Here is a 19,167-nt window from a genome sequence, read left to right on the forward strand (position 1 = left end):
ATATGTTGTAGATTTAAACTTTATTGGTGTCTATGGAAACGAATTGAAATGTAATGAACAACGTTTTCAATATCCACATTTAGGATTTATGACCAGCTAGGCAGATAGAGATTACAATTATGACCAACTGGTCGTATGGCGGTCAAAAAAACATGTCATTCTGGTCAGTAAAAATACTTCCATTTTCAACTAGTTTGCTACCAGAATAAGACGTCATATAAAGACGTCATACTGACGTTCCCGTCACCTGTCAAACGTGTAATCTACAGCAGCAGTAGCCCCTAGAGTGGGATACTGTATCATACACACACACACACACACACACACACACACACACACACACACACACACACACACACACACACACACACACACACACACACACACACACACACACACACACACAAAGACACACAATCCCTCTACAACCGCAGCCCTAATCAGTGGCCTGTCACGCTGCCAGCTCTGCCGCAAAGCCATAGGAGGGTGATGCAGTGATTGCAGAGTGTGGACACCTTGGTTACTGGTTCAAATCCCAGTTCCACTTAAAGGGATGCCTGTTTGACTTCACATGAATGTATCTCTGTAGGCAAACAGTTGTGGTCTGTTCTCACCTCCCAGAAGCTGTCTGTGCCATCCTCCTGGCTGGCCGACTCATCGTAGACGCCCGACATGATCCTAGAGGGCTTGAGGAGGTTGTGGGAGTCTGCAGCAGAGTCACGGTCGTCATGCACTGAAGGGAGGAGAGAGAGGATCGTCAATAATAGCAATACAATGTGATCAGTTGCTTTTATCCAAACTACAAAGAAATATGCAAAGAGCCATTTCAGAGACTGCGTGTGGGAATTGAAAACCAACTATTTAAGTGGTCCATGTGAATATAATGTTCCCTTTCTTTCATAATATCATGAAAGGTTATTCAGATGTAGAAGATGTGAAAGAACTAATGACAGAAGAGCAACAGAAAACAACAGTTGTATTCAGTTACTGTTCGCCCTCAGTCCCTTCGAATTCAGAGATACAGTAGGCAAGCTACCAGTTTCAAATACAGGAGGTAGTACAGGAGGTAGTATTAAGTAAGTGATCAAGTTGCTCATCCTGAGAATGGACACAGACATTATCTGTTAATAAAGCACTGTTTGTCTGTTAATAAAGGAATCACTGATGTGGCCCCTTTCATTATGGAGGAGTTTCCTGACAGGTGAAACGGAACGTTTTTTAAATGTTCTGAAAACAGAAGTGAAAATGTTGCCTGTTCTGGGAACTAAAATGTTTAGGTTGCAGGGGGGTTCTGAGAACATTTTACTATGGTTCCTTGAAAGTTTTCCTGTGAGGTTTTATTAACAGTCTGAGAAAGGAAATTATAGGTTATTTGAAGGTATTAAATAAGGTTCTGAGAACATTCCCTACGTGTTGTGATTGTTTTAAGCAGAATTTAAAGGTAATTTGGATAGCTTCCTTGAAAGTTGGCGCTGGAGAAGAAGGCAGACGTTTTACGTGCCCCCAACCGATTTTGCTTTTTTGTTTGTTTATTTGCAAGTCATTTTTTAAACTTATTTTGTACATAATGTTGCCGCTTCCGTCTCTTATGACTGAAAATAACTTCTGGACATAAGGACTATGATTACTCACCACGGACTGGCAGAATTATTTTTTTCCTTTAACGAGTCTGACGAGCCCGATGTGAACGATATACTGCTTTCTCGGGAACAGGCCCAGATTCACGGAATTTGCGTGAAGAAGAGGCAGAGAAAAAGGGTCCAGAGGGCGGGCTGCCTTCTGAGAATTTGTAGGCGATCGAATAAACCGCCACTTCTTTCCATTCTGCTAGCAAACTTGCAATGTTCGGAGAATAAAATAGATGACCTACGCGGAAGATTAAACTACCAACGGGACATTCAAAACTGTAATATCTTGTGCTTCACAAAGTCGTGGATGAACGACGACACTATCAACATACAGTTAGCTGGTTATAAGCTTCACCGGCAGGATAGGTCAGCGGAGTCTGGTAAGACAAGGGGCGGCGGACTATGTATTTTTGTAAATAACAGCTGGTGACAATATCTAAGGAAGTCTCACACTATTGCTCGCCTGAGGTAGAGTATCTCATGATAAGCTAAAGAAAACACTACCTACCTAGAGAGTTTTCATCTGTATTTTTAGTAGCTGCTAACATACCACCACAGTAAGAGGCTGGCACTGAGACAGCTTTGAATGAGCTGTATTCCACCATAAGCAAACAAGAAAATGCTCACCCAGAGGCAGTGGTCCTAGTAGCTGAGGACTTTAACGAAGGGAAACTTAAATCCGTTTTACCAAATTTCTGTCGGCATGTTAAATGTGCAACCAGAGGAAAAGAACTCTGGAAAAGAACTCCACACACAGAGATGCATACAAATCTGACCATAATTCTATCCAGCTGATTCCTGCATACAAGCACAAATTAAAGCAGGAAGCACCAGTGACTCGATCAATAAAAAAGTGGTCAGATGAAACAGATACTAAGCTAAAGGACTGTTTTGCTTGCACAGATTGAAATATGTTCCGGGATTCCTACGAAGGCATTGAGGAGTACATCACATCAGTCATTGGCTTCATCAATAAGTGCATCGATGACGTCGTCCCCACAGTGACCGTACGTACATACCCCAACCAGAAGCCATGGATTACAGGCAATATCTGCACTGAGCTAAAGGCTAGAGCTGCTGCTTTCACGGAGTGGGACTCTAACCCGGAAGCTTATAAGAAATCCCGCTATGCCCTCCGACGAACAATCAAACAGGCAAAACATCAATACAGGACTAAGATCGAATTGTACTACACTGGCTCTGACGCTCGTCGGATGTGGCAGGGCTTGCAAACCATTACAGACTACAAAGGGAAGCACAGCCAAGAGCTGACGGTGACACGAGCCTACCATACAGGCTAAACTACTTCTATGCTCGCTTCGAGGCAAATAACACTGAAACATGCATGAGAGCACCAACTGTTCTAGAAGACTGTGTGATCAAGCTCTCTGCAGCGAATGTGAGTAAGACCTTTAAACAGGTCAACATTCACAAGGCCGCTGGGCCAGATGGATTACCAGGACGTGTACTGCGACCATGCGCTGACCAACTGGCAAGTGTCTTCACTGACATTTTCAACCTCTCCCTGTCCGAGTCTGTAATACCAAACTGTTTTAAGCAGACCACCATAATGCCTATGCTAAAGAACACTAATACTAACCTGCCTAAATGACTACCGACCCATAGCACTCATGTCTGTAGCCATGAAGTGCTTTGAAAGGCTGGTCACGGCTCACATCAACACCATTATCCCAGAAACCCTAGACCCACTCCAATTTGCATACCACCCCAACAGATCCACAGATGATGAAATCTCTATTGCACTCCACACTGCCCTTTCCCACCTGAACAAAAGGAACACCTATGAGAGAATGCTATTCATTGACTACAGCTCACCATAGTGACCTCAAAGCTCATCAATAAGCTAAGGACCCTAGGACTAAACACCTCCCTCCGCAACTGGATCCTGGACTTCCTGACGGGCCTCCCCCAGGTGGTAAAGGTAGGTAACAACACATTCACCACGCTGATCCTCAACACAGGGGCCCCTCAGGGGTGCGTGCTCAGTCCCCTCCTGTACTCCCTGTTCACTCATGACTTCACGGCCAAGCACGACTCCAACCCCATCATTAAGTTTGCCGATGGCACAACAGTGGTAGGCCTGATCACCGACATTGACGAGACAGCCTATAGGGAGGAGGTCAGAGACCTGGCCGTGGGGTGCCAGGACAACAACTTCTCCCACAACGTGATCAAAACAAAGGAGAGGATTGTGGACTACAGGAAAAAGAGGATCGAGTACGCCCCCATTCTCATCGACGGGGCTGCAGTGGAGCAGGTTGAGAGCTTCAAGTTCCTTGGTGTCCACATCACCAACAAACTAAGATGGTCCAAGCACACCAGGACAGTCGTAAAAAGAGCACAACAAAACGTCTTCCCCCTCAGGAGACTGAAAACATTTGGTATGGGTCCTCAGATCCTCAAAAGTTTCTACATCTACAATATTGAGAGTATCACCACCTGGTATGGCAACTGCTCGACCACCGACCGCAAGGCACTACAGAAGGTAGTGCGTACGGACCAGTACATCACTGGGGCCAAGCTTCCTGCCATCCAGGACATCTATACCAGGCGGTGACAGAGGAAGGCCCTTAAAATTGTCAAGGACTCCAGCCACCCTAGTCATAGACTGTTCTCTCTGTTACCGCACGGCAAGCGATACCGGAGTGCCAAGTCTAGGTCCAAGAGGCTTCTAAACAGCTTCTACCCCCAAGCCATAAGACTCCTGAACAGCTAACCAAATGGCTACCCAGACTATTTGCATTGCCCCCCCCCCCCACACACACTCTTTTACACCGCTGCTACTCTCTGTTGTTATCATCTATGCATTGACGCTTTAATAACTCTACCTACATGTACATATTACCTAAACTAACCGGTGCCCCCGCACATTGACTCTGTAACGGTACCCCCCCTGTATATAGTCTCGCTATTGTTATTTTACTGCTGCTCTTTAATTACTACTTACTTTTATTTCTTATTCCAATCTGTATTTTTTTTTAAACTGCATGGTTGTTTAGGGGCTCGTAAGTAAGCATGTGACTAATACAATTTGATTTGATTTGAATGTTTCAATAAGACTTTTAATAACACTGCTAGCTTAGTTTGGGTGAACTGTTTTGAACTCCAAGCACAGATAGTACACATGGGAATTAACTTGCTTAGGCATTAACCATGCCACATCATGCCAACACATTAATTTTTTTATTGTGGCAGTACCTATGATCTTTTGTTCTCTGTCCATGGAATTTGTCTACTGTGTCACCAGGATGGCGCTTGCATGCCATGTTTGTTTTATGCATACAAAGTTGTTCAGTTGATTCTATTCAGACGCCATTTCAAAAGGAATCAATCACTCAGTAAGATCCAGTGTGGCCAATTATTGTGCTGAAAAGCACTTAATAAGATTAAGGAGAGAGCGTTTTATTGATGCTGAGAACGGAATGTACAGTGGCAAGAAAAGGTATGTGAACCCTTTGGAAATACCTGGATTTCTACATAAATTGGTAATCAAATTTGATCTGACCTTCATCTAGGTCACAACAACAGACAAACACAGTCTGCTTAAACTAATAACACACAAACAGTTATACATGTTCATTTCTTTATGGACCACACCGTGTGAACATTAACAGTGCAGGGTGGGAAAAGTATGTGAACTGTTGGATTTAATAACTGGAAGACCATCCTTTGGAAGCAATAACCTCAACCAAACATTTTTTGTAGTTGTGGATCAGACCTGCACAATTGTCAGGAGGAATTTTGGACCATTCCTCTTTACAAAACTGTTTCAGTTCAGCAATATTCTTGGGATGTCTGGTGTGAACTGCTCTCTTGAGGTCATGCCACAGCATCTCAATCGGGTTGAGATCAGGACTGGGCCACTCCAGAATGCGTATTTTATTATGTTGAAGCCATTCTGTTGTTGATTTACTTCTGTGTTTTGGGTTGTTGTTCTGTTGCATCACCCAACTTCTGTTGAGCTTCAATTGGCGGACAGACAGCCTAACATTCTCCTGCAAAATGTCTTGATAACTTGGGAATTCATTTTTCCGTCGATGATAGTAAGCTGTCCAGGCCCTGAGGCAGCAAAGCAGCCCCAAACCATGATACTCCCTCCACCATACTTTACAGTTGGGGTGAGGTTTTGATGTTGGTGTGAGTGTTTTTTTTATCGGGCAAGGCAGCTCTAACCAACATCTCCAATCTCGTCTCATTGATTGGACTCCAGGTTAGCTGATTCCTGACTCCAGTTAGCTTTTTGAGAAGTCATTAGCCTAGGGGTTCACATATTTTTTCTAACCTACATTGTGAACGTTTAAATTATGTATTCAATATAGACATGAAAGATACAATAATTTGTGTGTTATTAGTTTAAGCACACTATGTTTGTCTATTGTTGTGACTTAGATGAAGATCAGATTGAATTTGATGACCAATTTATGCAGAAATTCAGGTAATTCCAAAGGGTTCACATACTTTTTCTTGCCACCGTATATGTTTTTAATAAAAATTCTCTGAACGTTACTACCCTTTTCTGGTGGTTTTTATGGAAAGTTTTCTAAAACATTCTTGGAAATATTTGAGAACATGAATTTAAATATAACCATGAGGAAACATGTAGGAAATGTTACGCTGAAGTACTGAAATTCCCACAGAAGAACATAGAACATCTTAAAGTTCTCGTTAATATTCGAGAACATTTCCAATGTCAAATCCGTTAGAGAACATTCCTGCAACATTATCAACATTTAAATTCAATGTAACCACGTTTGAACTTTTAGGAAACGTTCCTTTAAAGTAATGAAATACCAAGAAAATAACGTTATCAAGTTCCTTAAATGTGCTAAGAATGTTCCAAATCTAAGCAACTATACCATTCCCAGAAGGTTGTGGGAAGTTTGTATGCAAAATAACCATAGGACAACCACGCTCCCACCAAGCTAGAATAAACCTATCGTTCTCAGAACATTATGTGCTAACTGGGTAATTAATAACATAATTGCATGCTGTCCGCTCAATTTTTTATCAGATTAAGGAGTCTGTTACTTAGAAACTGTATGTCTGTCTGTATCCCTCTCTGTCTGTCTGTCTGCCTGCCTGCCTGTCTGTGTCCGTCCGTCCGTCTGTCTGCCTGCCTATCTGTCCACGAGCCGCGTCATCAGAGTTTTAGGGGTCGCTGTCTGTCTGTCTGCATGTCTGATTCTCAACACTCTCAGTCTGTCTGCCAGGCAGATAGCCTAGCGGTTAGGAGTGTTGGGCCAGTAACCAAAAGGTTACTGTTCCTGTTTCTCAAAACCTTAATAAAAACACCTCAGGAATAATTAGCTTCAGAACAAAAAACATTGTTATTATCGAACAGCAGTGCCTCTACTATTAACATAGCGCTAAGTGGAAAGGCTAACATGCTAGTAGGGGAAATGCTTCCCACTAATGAGAGACATTGCTGTTGAGGTCCAGAGGCCACAGGGTTGCTGGTTGGTTCAAGTCCTTAATCAAGGCAAATCTCATATTCTGTAATGTCTATGGCAGTAGAGCCTACAACTTACATATTGTACTCCAAGAGCAATTGGATGTTTCTTTCACAACCGATACTGCAACCCCCCCCCCCCCCCATCAGCCCTGCAATCTCACCGGGTCTTGTGCGTGCATACACACACACACACACACACACACACACACACACACACACACACACACACACACACACACACACACACCCTTGCAGGCGAGGTTAATACACAACAGAATCTGTTCAGTCCCACTGGAGAGCTGAGCCTTGGTTGAGTTAGACCACAGGTGTCAAACTCATTCCACGGAGGGCCGAGTGTCTGCGGGTTTTCGCTCCTCCCTTGTACTTGATTGATGAATTAACATCACTAATTAGTTAGGAACTCCCCACACCTGGTTGTCTAGGGCTTTATTGAAAGGAAAAACCAAAAACCTGCAGACACTAGGCCCTCCGTGGAATGAGTTTGACACCCCTGAGTTAGACAGACAGTGCGTGACGAGCGCTTACTTCTGTTCTGTGGAACACAGAGCTGCCTGCCATACAGCATCCCATTAGATGGGAAACAAGCCCACGCTCAAGGGAGAAGGGAGCACACTGAGAGTGAGTTGAGAGTCAGAGGGTCTATGAAGTGGGGTTGGAGACAAGACGGTGAGTCACTGTGGATTGGAACAAAGATCTGTAGCTCCGTATGGCTTCCAACACTTAATAGTTTCATGCTGTCACACCCTGATCTGTTTCACCTGTCTTGTGATTGTCTCCAACCCCCACCAGGTGTCTCCCATTACCTCATGTGTATTTATACCTGTGTTTTCTGTTTGTCTGTTGCCAGTTCGTCTTGTCCCGTCAAGTCCTACCAGCGTGTTTCTGTGGTTCCTGTGCTCGAGTTTTTGGTTTTCCTAGTCTTCCCAGTTCTCACCTTTCTGCCTGTCCTGATCCTGCCTGCCATCCTGTACCTGCCTGACTCTGATTTGGATTTGGACTCTTTGCCTGCCTTGACCTACCTTTTGCCTGCCCCTTGTACTGTAATAAACTCGGAGACTCGTACTACCCGCCTCCTGTGTCTGCATCTGGGTCTTAGCCTGAGCCGTGATACATACCTCCATCAGACCTCAGAAGCCTTCCGTTCTGTCAATGGATCTCTGTTGGTTTCTGATACATTGGATTAGATCGTTATCTTTCTCAGGTAGGTCCCTCCTATCCAAGAGCCTCCCAGTGCTAACACCAATCCTGGCTAGGGGAGTGTTTCATGAGAGACAGTCAGGCGTACAGTAAAGCAGCCACAGCATTGTCTCTCTGTTGCCCGGCAGTGGGCAATAACACATCTTCAGCCCTGTATATATAGAAACTATTCCATTCCAGAGGACTGAGGCCCAGCAACGCTGTGAGAGAGAGACATGTTGAAAACAGTAGAGGGCTCCACTTTAGTGTGGGGGTCAGGAAGAGGATGAGGAGGAGGGCACTGCATGTGCATTTGGGTCACTCAGCAGTCCTAAACCAATGGGTGGAAGAATACTTTTGGTAATGGGAGAAGGAAAGAGGGAAAATGAGCGAGAGAAAGAGAGCGATAAATACTCCAAAATTCAGTTTCTCCCCAGACAAAACATGAACGGCTTTGGTTGAAAAAAGGGCTTTGACTGAATGGGAAAGTGTGAGAGCTGGAGGTGCGCTACAGATGTTTAATCCATCAAACCACAAGAGGAGGATTTTGTTCTAATGTAGGACAGCCTTCTCTAGGAACAAGGCTAGATGGTAGGATACACACACACACACATACACACACACACACACACACACATACACACACACACACATTAGGGCCTACTAGTCTTTTGCACAAAATAACACGTAGTCCACCTATACCGTTACGCACACCTACGGTGAGAAAAACAGTAAAGACCCATTCATTCTGATTCATCAAATTCACCAGCGAAAGGAACATGACGTTCTCTTCTTCTCCTATACATCCCCCTGCAACACTATGAAGAAGCTCACAACACATATTTCATTAACACTCGTAAACTAAGCACCCATGCACCTCCAACTCTCCATCTCCACACACACAACCAAATACACACACACAGACATCGCAACCTCAACACACACCAGCACATCAACCGACTGCATTAACCAGAGTGAGAAACCACTCCAGGCTGTAGCCAAGAATGCACCCAAAAAGATGGAGAATGCAGGCAGCCTCCCTCCCTCCACTCCGTCATAGCAACAAAAGCCTTACCCCCATTCCTCCATTAGCAAGGTGAGACGGCTAGCTACAGATACAGCTCTGAGGCACGTGGGCTCCACTCCTCTCTCTCCTCTCTCCTCCCGCCCCTTTGTTTTTTGTTCAGCTCAGAGCCCCATTTTCTCAGAGAGCTGAGCAAGCATCATCACACCACAAACAGGCAACCGACGTAGACTGTCTTATCCAAGAGCACAGACACTTCTGGCCAGGCAACGTGTTGAGTGGAAGTGTGTGAGTGTTTCAGGGTATGAATGTGTGTGTGTGTGTGTGTGTGTGTGTGTGTGTGTGTGTGTGTGTGTGTGTGTGTGTGTGTGTGTGTGTGTGTGTGTGTGTGTGTGTGTGTGTGAGAGAGAGAGTGAGAGCGTGTGAGTGTTTCTCAATAATTGGGGGATAATCCTCTGGTGTTTTGCTTGAATGGTTCAGACAGAGAGGGAGAGTAAAGAGACAGAGAGGGGGGAGAGGTAGGCGGAAGGAGGGATGAGGAGAAGAGAGGGGGGGGGGGGGGTTTATGGCCGGGATATACTAACCATGGCATCATGAGGGCACAGGGTTGCAGTGATTGGTAGGACCAGAGACAGTTAGGGTTAAGGAGGTGTGAGAGACAGGGAAAATGGAGGTAGAGAAATATAGTGCGAAGAAGAGAGCGTAGTGGGGATGTAGGGTGACATCATGGTTAGGGGAGAGAGTGAGACGCAGTGAGGAGTGAACAGAGAAGCAGACATACAGATAGATGAAGGAGTGAGGGCACTATAAAACCACTGCACTGGAAAGTCCTGCAGTAGAAGGAGGAGAGGAAGGAGGGAAAGTAGGAGAGGTGATGAAAGAGAGAGAGAGTACAGGTGTGGCCTTATACGACAGGTAATAGAGGGAATTGATACTACATGCCACTTCAAAAAAAGAGAGCTGCAATATTCCATGCAGACAGAAAGCCAATAATAAAACCCTTATTTGAATATTCATGAGCCCAAGAAAGCAACTCGGTGCTGTAATAAGACAAATAAATGACTGATAATCAGCAGCCAGGAATAGCTATCAGGACATTCCAGAAAGAAAGAAAGGGTGCCATGCCGATGCTGTTATAACAGCTGATAGGCCTGTGTAACATGTCATTCCTGTGAATGTGACCAGGTGTGCTTTCCTGTGTCGACCCAGTGGCCAGAGAGTAGAAGAGGAGAGGGGATCATGAGACTCACCCTGGCCTGATGCTTGATCAGCACTGGGTTGAGCGCCAGACAGAGTGATGCTGAGCAGGGCGGGGCAGGACAGGGGAAGGAGTGTGAAGAAAGGGGGACGGAGGAAGAGGGGAAGGACATCGGAGGATAGAGGAGAGAGGGGGAAGAAGAGCGGGAGGATGGGGGAGAACGAGGGCAGTGTGGGAATATCATAGCAACAGCTCCTAGCCAGCCACAGTAAAATCCTACTGCAGGACAGGTCCTCTGCACCTCAGAACCCACCGCAGCGCAGCAGCTATTCATCATAAACACTTAATATGCTGCCTAAACATCTCTCTGACTGCAGCGCTACTCTGAATGGCTGTAAGCTGTCATCTGTAGAAAAGGCTTTGGTCCATTCCTGACCCATTGGACGAGTTCCTGTGGCGACTGCATTAACCAGTTCACACAGCGTTAAAACAACTTATAACATAACATTAACAGTAATACATTCCAAGGTAATGAAAAAAACAAAAAGGCATCATAATATAAAAAAGTTTCTCCTCAGGGTAAGAAACGAGAGACACGCCCTCATTCATGTATGTCACTCTGTAAACAAACTCGAAAGACACAAACCCTGAAAACAATTCCACTGTGCTAGCTTTGTCAGTACCTGATGACTTCCGTCCAAATCTTTAACAGGACACAGTACTCAAAGACCAAAGCATATGTGTGAAAGGTTGCTGACAGCTTCGAAAACAGTGTTCGGTGAAGTGGCACGACAAGGGAAGTCTGACACATGGAATATTATTACACTGACAACCACAAGAGGTTTTCAGTCTGACGGGGGAGGCAAGGAAGCTATTTCAAATAGGCCTACGTAACGCACCCAATGGGAGTGCAAGTGTAGGTCTAGTGGGCTCAATTACCCTCAGCCAAAGAAAAGGCATGCACACACACACACACACACATGCGCACACACACACTTTTCTCACTTTCTGTGTGTTCCTCAAGTCCCCAACTATTGCTGCCCCTGTTGCATCGCAAATCCCACTATAGTAGGATCTTGGCAACGTTGGTCATATCCAGGAAAAAAAAAGTTTTAAAGCACATTTTTTGCAGTTTTACACATTTTGCAATGGGACGGAGAGAAAATGTTGCAATTTTATAACAAATGTCATGCAATTCTACTAATTTTGCCATTGGGCAAATGTCTTTTTTTTCTCCAGTTTTACAGCAAATTTTGTGCAATTCTACACATTTTGTCAAGGGGTGGAGAGACAATTTTTTTCCGTTTTGAAGCTAACTTTCTGAAATTCTACATATTTTGCCATGACTTAGGCCATGTTAATGATATCTGAGTGAGAGTAACTAACAAAATCAATGGTCGCCCCCTGGAGGTCAGGGCCCCTTGGCACGTGCCCTTTGTGACCGGTTGGTATTCGGCCATGATGACTCCTAGTTTAGATAACTGGCTAGACTAATTTATCAAATTAAAAATTGTGAGCTGACATGGCTAATTTAGTAACTACTAGTGACTGCCATAACAAGAGAAAAATTGCTGATGCCCAACCAGATGTCTAACTTGCACCTTGTATATTCTACTATTCTAACACTCCATAATAAGTTAAGACTGAGTTCCTGGGGCCCTAAGCGACCACTTATGTCGCTTATACCTGGAGACGGCCCTGCAGGAGACGCTGCGACCTGCTGCTCTCATCAGATTCCTGCTCATTATATAGAGACAGAAGATATCATCAATTATTCAGCCATACTGTGTAAACAGATAGGAGCGATGACCAACCCTACGTACCTGGAGGCCTCAGCCAGGGCCCTTCAATTCCAACTCATCCCATATAATTTACCATACAGTACACACACACTGACAGACTGAATCATTACCCATAGGCTACACACACTGCCAGACTGAATCATTACCCATAGGCTACACACACTGCCAGACTGAATCATTAACCATAGGCTACACACACTGCCAAACTGAATCATTAACCATAGGCTACACACACTGTCAGACTGAATCATTACCCATAGGCTACACACACTGCCAAACTGAATCATTAACCATAGGCTACACACACTGCCAAACTGAATCATTAACCATAGGCTACACACACTGTCAGACTGAATCATTACCCATAGGCTACACACACTGCCAGACTGAATCATTAACCATAGGCTACACACACTGCCAGACTGAATCATTAACCATAGGCTACACACACTGCCAGACTGAATCATTAACCATAGGCTACACACACTGCCAAACTGAATCATTACCCATAGGCTACACACACTGCCAGACTGAATCATTAACCATAGGCTACACACACTGCCAAACTGAATCATTAACCATAGGCTACACACACTGTCAGACTGAATCATTACCCATAGGCTACACACACTGCCAGACTGAATCATTAACCATAGGCTACACACACTGCCAGACTGAATCATTAACCATAGGCTACACACACTGCCAGACTGAATCATTAACCATAGGCTACACACACTGCCAGACTGAATCATTACCCATAGGCTACACACACTGCCAGACTGAATCAATAACCATAGGCTACACACACTGCCAGACTGAATCATTAACCATAGGCTACACACACTGCCAAACTGAATCATTAACCATAGGCTACACACACTGTCAGACTCAATCAGGAGGAATGCTATCTATTCAAATCATTTCTGGTGTTCTGAGGATATTCTAAACTGGCAGATTTGCTCGCAGATGGCCCTACCCATGATACTAGACTATAAACACAGATAGAATGGTAAAGTCCATCACTATGAGCCAGCTGAGTATATGGGTTAGTCTTTATCAGCTTTAGTTCCATTATTCCACTCACTTTTCTATGCAACGTCTTCCACTCTGAAGACTGCAGCAGAGAGACATCCAAGGAGACAACAAAACTCCTGATGTACCCACAAAAGACAATACCCAGCATATTTCACTACCTCTAAAAACCTAAACACTTAATCTACACTGAGTATACCAAACATTAAGAGCACCTTCCTAACACCGAGTTGCCCATTCACCCTCTGAATGGCACACATACACAATATATGTCTCAATTGTCTCAAGGCTTAAAAATCATTATTTAGCCTGTCTCCTCCCCTTCCTCTACACTGAATGAAGTGGATTTAACAAGTTATATCGATAAGGGATCATAGCTTACACCTGGATTCACCTGGTCTGTCGATGTCATGGAAAGGCACAGGTGTTCTTAATGTTTTGTATACCCAGTGTATAATCCTCATCTTACCTCGGACTCCTCCTTGTGACATACACCGCCTCCCTCTCTCTCTGTATCTTAATATCAAGTCCAGCCTGTCCTCAGAAACCGATCAGACACTAACCAACCGGACCACACCTTCCTACAACAAAACATGGCCATTAAAATGCCCTGGCACGCTCGGGTCTCTACCAACAATGACAGGATACCCTAACCCGTCCCTCCCTGGGAGACTATGCTGATGCTCTGCAGACCCGACTTCACTCCCCAGCTGAACAGAGCTGAAGGGAGCTGTAATGGCCTAGCTCTCTCTGGCTACACAATCAATGTCCAATAGAGGTGCATGAAGATGGCGGCCCCCATGCACTTAACACAAATTCTTTGTTGTGCTAATTTCGCCTTCCGTTACTCTTTTTTTCTATGGTCGTTAGCAAAGTATATATTATCCGGCGACTCCGGGATGCTGGCCTTGCAGGCAGAGTTGTAAACAAAAGCCATATCTCAGACTGGCCAATAAAAATAAAAGATTAAGATGGGCAAAAGAACACAGACACTGGACAGAGGAACTCTGCCTTGAAGGCCAGCATCCCAGAGTCTGGTGTTTTGCAGGTTGAGACTGGTGTTTTGTGGGTACTATTTAATGAAGCTGCCAGTTGAGGACTTGTGAGGCGTCTGTGTCTCAAACTAGACACTCTAATGTACTTGTCCTCTTGCTCAGTTGTGCACCGGGGCCTCCCACTCCTCTTTCTATTCTGGTTAGAGACAGTTTGCGCTTTTCTGTGATGGGAGTAGTACACAGCGTTGTACGAGATCTTCAGTTTCTTGGCAATTTCTCGCATGGAAAAGCCTTAATTTCTCAGAACAAGAATGGACTAACGAGTTTCAGAAGAAAGGTCTTTGTTTCTGGCCATTTTGAGCCTGTAATCGAACCCACAAATGTTGATGCTCCAGATACTCAACTAGTCTAAAGAAGGCCAGTTTTATTGCTTCTTTAATCAGAACAACAGTTTTCAAGTGTGCTAACATAATTGCAAAAGAGTTTACTAATGATCAATTAGCCTTTTAAAATGATAAACCTGGATTAGCTAACACAACGTGCCACTGGAACACAGGAGTGATGGTTGCTGATAATGGGCCTCTGTACGCCTATGTAGATATTCCATTACAAAAATCCGCCATTTCCAGCTACACTAGTCATTTACAACATTAACAATGTCTACACTATTGTGTGTAGACATTGTGCTTTTCAAAAACATGCTTTTCTTTCAAAAACAAGGACATTTCTAAGTCACCCCTAACTTTTGAACAGTAGTGTATGTGGTAGTTAGACTATTAACATAATGCAAGAGAACAATGTAGATTGTAGAAAGAGAGCACCAAAGCAGCACAAAATGCCAGATCGGGCCTAATGTGTTTTTTTCCCTCTCCAATGTCGGTCGATCATGGGCCTTTTGCAGCAGACACTCCGTTGTCTGTCTTATTGTTTTAAAATCTTAATTTCCATTTTTTTCTCCCCGATCCCCATTCCATTTGAATGTGACTTCTTGGCCTAGCTATAGTCTACTCTTTCATGATCAACCATCGAATGAATCTATAGGCCTAACGGATTTCTATCTCAGAAAGTTGTTTGAATCTGAATCTATATTTCAGTAAACTTCTGCAATAAAAGCAGATCAGATTCTTCATTTCACCTGTCACATTATTTTACATTAGGAAGCTTACCTTAGTTTCACAGAAAAGTTGAGCCAGTCAAGTGTTTGTAAATAGCTCGATGGAAGAAAGCGGGAGTAGGTGAGTGCAGCTGTGTATTGACAGGGGTCGTATTTTATATTGAAAGTTAACCGTGGGGTGGCAGGTAGCCTAGTGGTTAGAGCGTTGGACTAGTAACCGAAAGGTTGCAAGTTCGAATCCCCGAGCTGACAAGGTAAAAATCTGTTGTTCTGCCCCTGAACAAGGCAGTTAACCCACTGTTCCTAGGCTGTCAATGAAAATAAGAATTTGTTCTTAACAGACTTGCCTGGTAATATATATACACTGCTCAAAAAAATAAAGGGAACACTTAAACAACACAATGTAACTCCAAGTCAATCACACTTCTGTGAAATCAAACTGTCCACTTAGGAAGCAACACTGATTGACAATAAATTTCACATGCTGTTGTACAAATGGAATAGACAAAAAGTGGAAATTATAGCCAATTAGCAAGACACCCCCCCAAAACAGGAGTGATTCTGCAGGTGGTGACCACAGACCACTTCTCGCTTCCTGGCTGACGTTTTGGTCACTTTTGAATGCTGGCGGTGCTCTCACTCTAGTGGTAGCATGAGACGGAGTCTACAACCCACACAAGTGGCTCAGGTAGTGCAGTTCATCCAGGATGGCACATCAATGCGAACTGTGGCAAAAAGGTTTGCTGTGTCTGTCAGCGTAGTTTCCAGAGCATGGAAGCCCTACCAGAAGACAGGCCAGTACATCAGGAGACGTGGAGGAGGCCATAGGAGGGCAACAATCCAGCAGCAGGACCGGTACCTCCGCCTTAGTGCAAGGAGGTGCACTGCCAGAGCCCTGCAAAATGACCTCCAGCAGGCCACAAATGTGCATGTGTCAGCATATGGTCTCACAAGGGGTCTGAGGATCTCATCTCGGTACCTAATGGCAGTCAGGCTACCTCTGGTGAGCACATGGAGGGCTGTGCGGCCCCACAAAGAAATGCCACCCCACACCATGACTGACCCATCGCCAAACCGGGCCTCCCCGGTGGCGCAGTGGTCTAGGGCACTGCATCGCAGTGCTAGCTGCGCCACCAGAGTCTCTGGGTTCACGCCCAGGCTCTGTCGCAGCCGGCCGCTACCGGGAGGTCCGTGGGGCGACGCACAATTGGCATAGCGTCGTCCGGGTTAGGGAGGGTTTGGCCGGTAGGGATATCCTTGTCTCAGTATGTAAAATGTAAAAAAATGTAATAAAATGTATGCACTCTACTGTAAGTCGCTCTGGATAAGAGCGTCTGCTAAATGACTAAAATGTAAATTAGTAAATGCTGGAGGATGTTGCAGGCAGCAGAACGTTCTCCACGTGCTCAGTGTGAACCTGCTTTCATCTGTGAAGAGCACAGGGCGCCAGTGGCGAATTTGCCAATCTTGGTGTTCTCTGGCAAATGCCAAACGTCCTGCACGGTGTTGGGCTGTAAGCACAACCCCCACCTGTGGACGTCGGGCCCTCATACCACCCTCATGGAGTCTGTTTCTGACCGTTTGAGCAGACACATGCACATTTGTGGCCTGCTGGAGGTCATTTTGCAGGGCACTGGCAGTGCACCTCCTTGCACAAAGGCGGAGGTAGCGGTCCTGCTGCTGGGTTGTTGCCCTCCTACGGCCTCCTCCACGTCTCCTGATGTACTGGCCTGTCTCCTGGTAGCGCCTGCATGCTCTGGACACTACGCTGACAGACACAGCAAACCTTTTTGCCACAGTTCGCATTGATGTGCCATCCTGGATGAACTGCACTACCTGAGCCACTTGTGTGGGTTGTAGACTCCGTCTCATGCTACCACTAGAGTGAGAGCACCGCCAGCATTCAAAAGTGACCAAAACGTCAGCCAGGAAGCGAGAAGTGGTCTGTGGTCACCACCTGCAGAATCACTCCTGTTTTGGGGGGTGTCTTGCTAATTGCCTATAATTTCCACCTTTTGTCTATTCCATTTGCACAACAGCATGTGAAATTTATTATCAATCAGTGTTGCTTCCTAAGTGGACAGTTTGATTTCACAGAAGTGTGATTGACTTGGAGTTACATTGTGTTGTTTAAGTGTTCCCTTTATTTTTTTGAGCAGTGTATATATCCAATTTGTAAGTCGTTCTGGATAAGAGCGTCTGCTAAATGACGTAAATGTGTGTTTTTGCTTCAACAGAGTGATCAGGGGCGTGCAACTATAGTTTTCCTTCACAGAAAAAACACTAGTGCTACACATTCAGCAGAAAATAGCTTCATTTTCATCAGATGACAAAAGAAGTGCAATGCTATTTGGCTGGCAGCCACACAAGTAAATGAAAAAAAGCAAGGTCTTTTTTGCAAAAAACGTAGCATGGTCATCCTATTTATAATGTTTATTATAGAAAGAACATAGACAGCTACATTTCCTAATGTTTTGCTGAACATGAATCTGGCATTTTACCGGAGGAAAGTAGGCTGGCTACACCAAGAAACATACTGGAGAAAAGTAGCTACACGTCAGCCAGAGCGCTGTCTGTTGATAGAATGCCCATCGTGAACTCTCATCTGATTGGAATGCAACTGAAGCAAAAAATGTGTCTGGTGCAGAGCAGAAATTACAATAAGATGCATTTTAGATCTGCGTTTACAAAATGCAACAAGATATTTCTTATGTGTTTTATCTTTTTTTCCTGCGTGAAAAATTCTGTGTTAACCTGTTTGGGCTGCAGGGGCAGTATTGAGTAGCCAGATAAAATGTGCCCATTTCAAACGGCCTCATACTCAATTCTTGCTCGTACAATATGCATATTATTATTACTATTGGATAGAAAACACTCTCTAGTTTCTAAAACCGTTTGAATTATATCTGTGAGTAAAACAGAACTCATTTGGCACAAACTTCCTGACCAGGAAGTGGAAAATCTGAAATCGATGCTCTCTTCTAGGTCCTGCCTATAAATGGGCATGATACGTATTAGTATATATGCACGTCATACACCTTCCCCTGGATGTCAAGAGGCTGTGAGAGAAGAAATGAGGTGTTTATCTTGGTCTGAGTTGGAATAAATCCTCTTGGAATGACGTGTCACCGATTTCCTGTTTTCAGGAAGGCGCGAGAAGGAACCGGGGATTGCCTTATGAAAAGCTGTCGTTATAGGCAACTACTATCTCCGGCTTTGATTTTATTTGATACATGTGACCATATCATCGTAAAGTATGTTTTTTCAATATAGTTTAATCAGATTATTGAAATTTTTGCCGTGTTCCGTTCTCTTCCGTTTGTTGACATGGAGAGCTTCGTGCCACATGGCTAGTGTGCTTGCTAAATCGAGAGGGAAAAAGGACGTTCTAAATCCAAACAACGATTGTTCCCGACAAAGGACCCCTTGTCCAACATTCTGATGAAAGATCAGCAAAAGTAGGAAACATTTTATGATGCTATTTCATATATCTGTCGTACATGTGAAATTGTCGTTGGCGCCCAGCTTTTGGGTACTCTCTAGCTATACCGAAGCTGTATGTCGTAATGAAGTTATTTTTTGAATTCTAACACGGCGATTGCATTAAGAACTAGTGGATCTATCATTTCCTATACAACATGTATTTTTAGTTATGTTTATGAATAGCTATTTGGTCAGAATATGTGTGTCAGAAAAAGTGT

The 19,167-nt window shown here is 44.4% G+C and overlaps 1 protein-coding gene across 6 annotated transcripts in view; it reads right to left on the bottom strand.

The window, feature by feature from the left end:
- LOC129814871 (protein kinase C and casein kinase substrate in neurons protein 1-like) overlaps nt 1–19,167 on the bottom strand; it is a 59,455-nt gene that overhangs the window by 21,267 nt on the left and 19,021 nt on the right. For 4 of the 6 annotated variants that reach the window (XM_055867990.1, XM_055867986.1, XM_055867987.1 and 1 more), the window contains one exon: nt 615–733. In XM_055867990.1, coding sequence (XP_055723965.1) covers nt 615–674 — 60 coding nt within the window. In that variant the 5' untranslated portion in view covers nt 675–733. Of the gene's footprint in view, nt 1–614; nt 734–8,237; nt 8,891–9,373; nt 9,608–19,167 lie in introns of those variants that run through there. The other 2 variants (XM_055867988.1, XM_055867991.1) reach the window with 2 other exon arrangements.

Source organism: Salvelinus fontinalis, chromosome 18 (genome assembly GCF_029448725.1).
Source record: "Salvelinus fontinalis isolate EN_2023a chromosome 18, ASM2944872v1, whole genome shotgun sequence".
Taxonomy (NCBI): Eukaryota; Metazoa; Chordata; class Actinopteri; order Salmoniformes; family Salmonidae; genus Salvelinus; species Salvelinus fontinalis.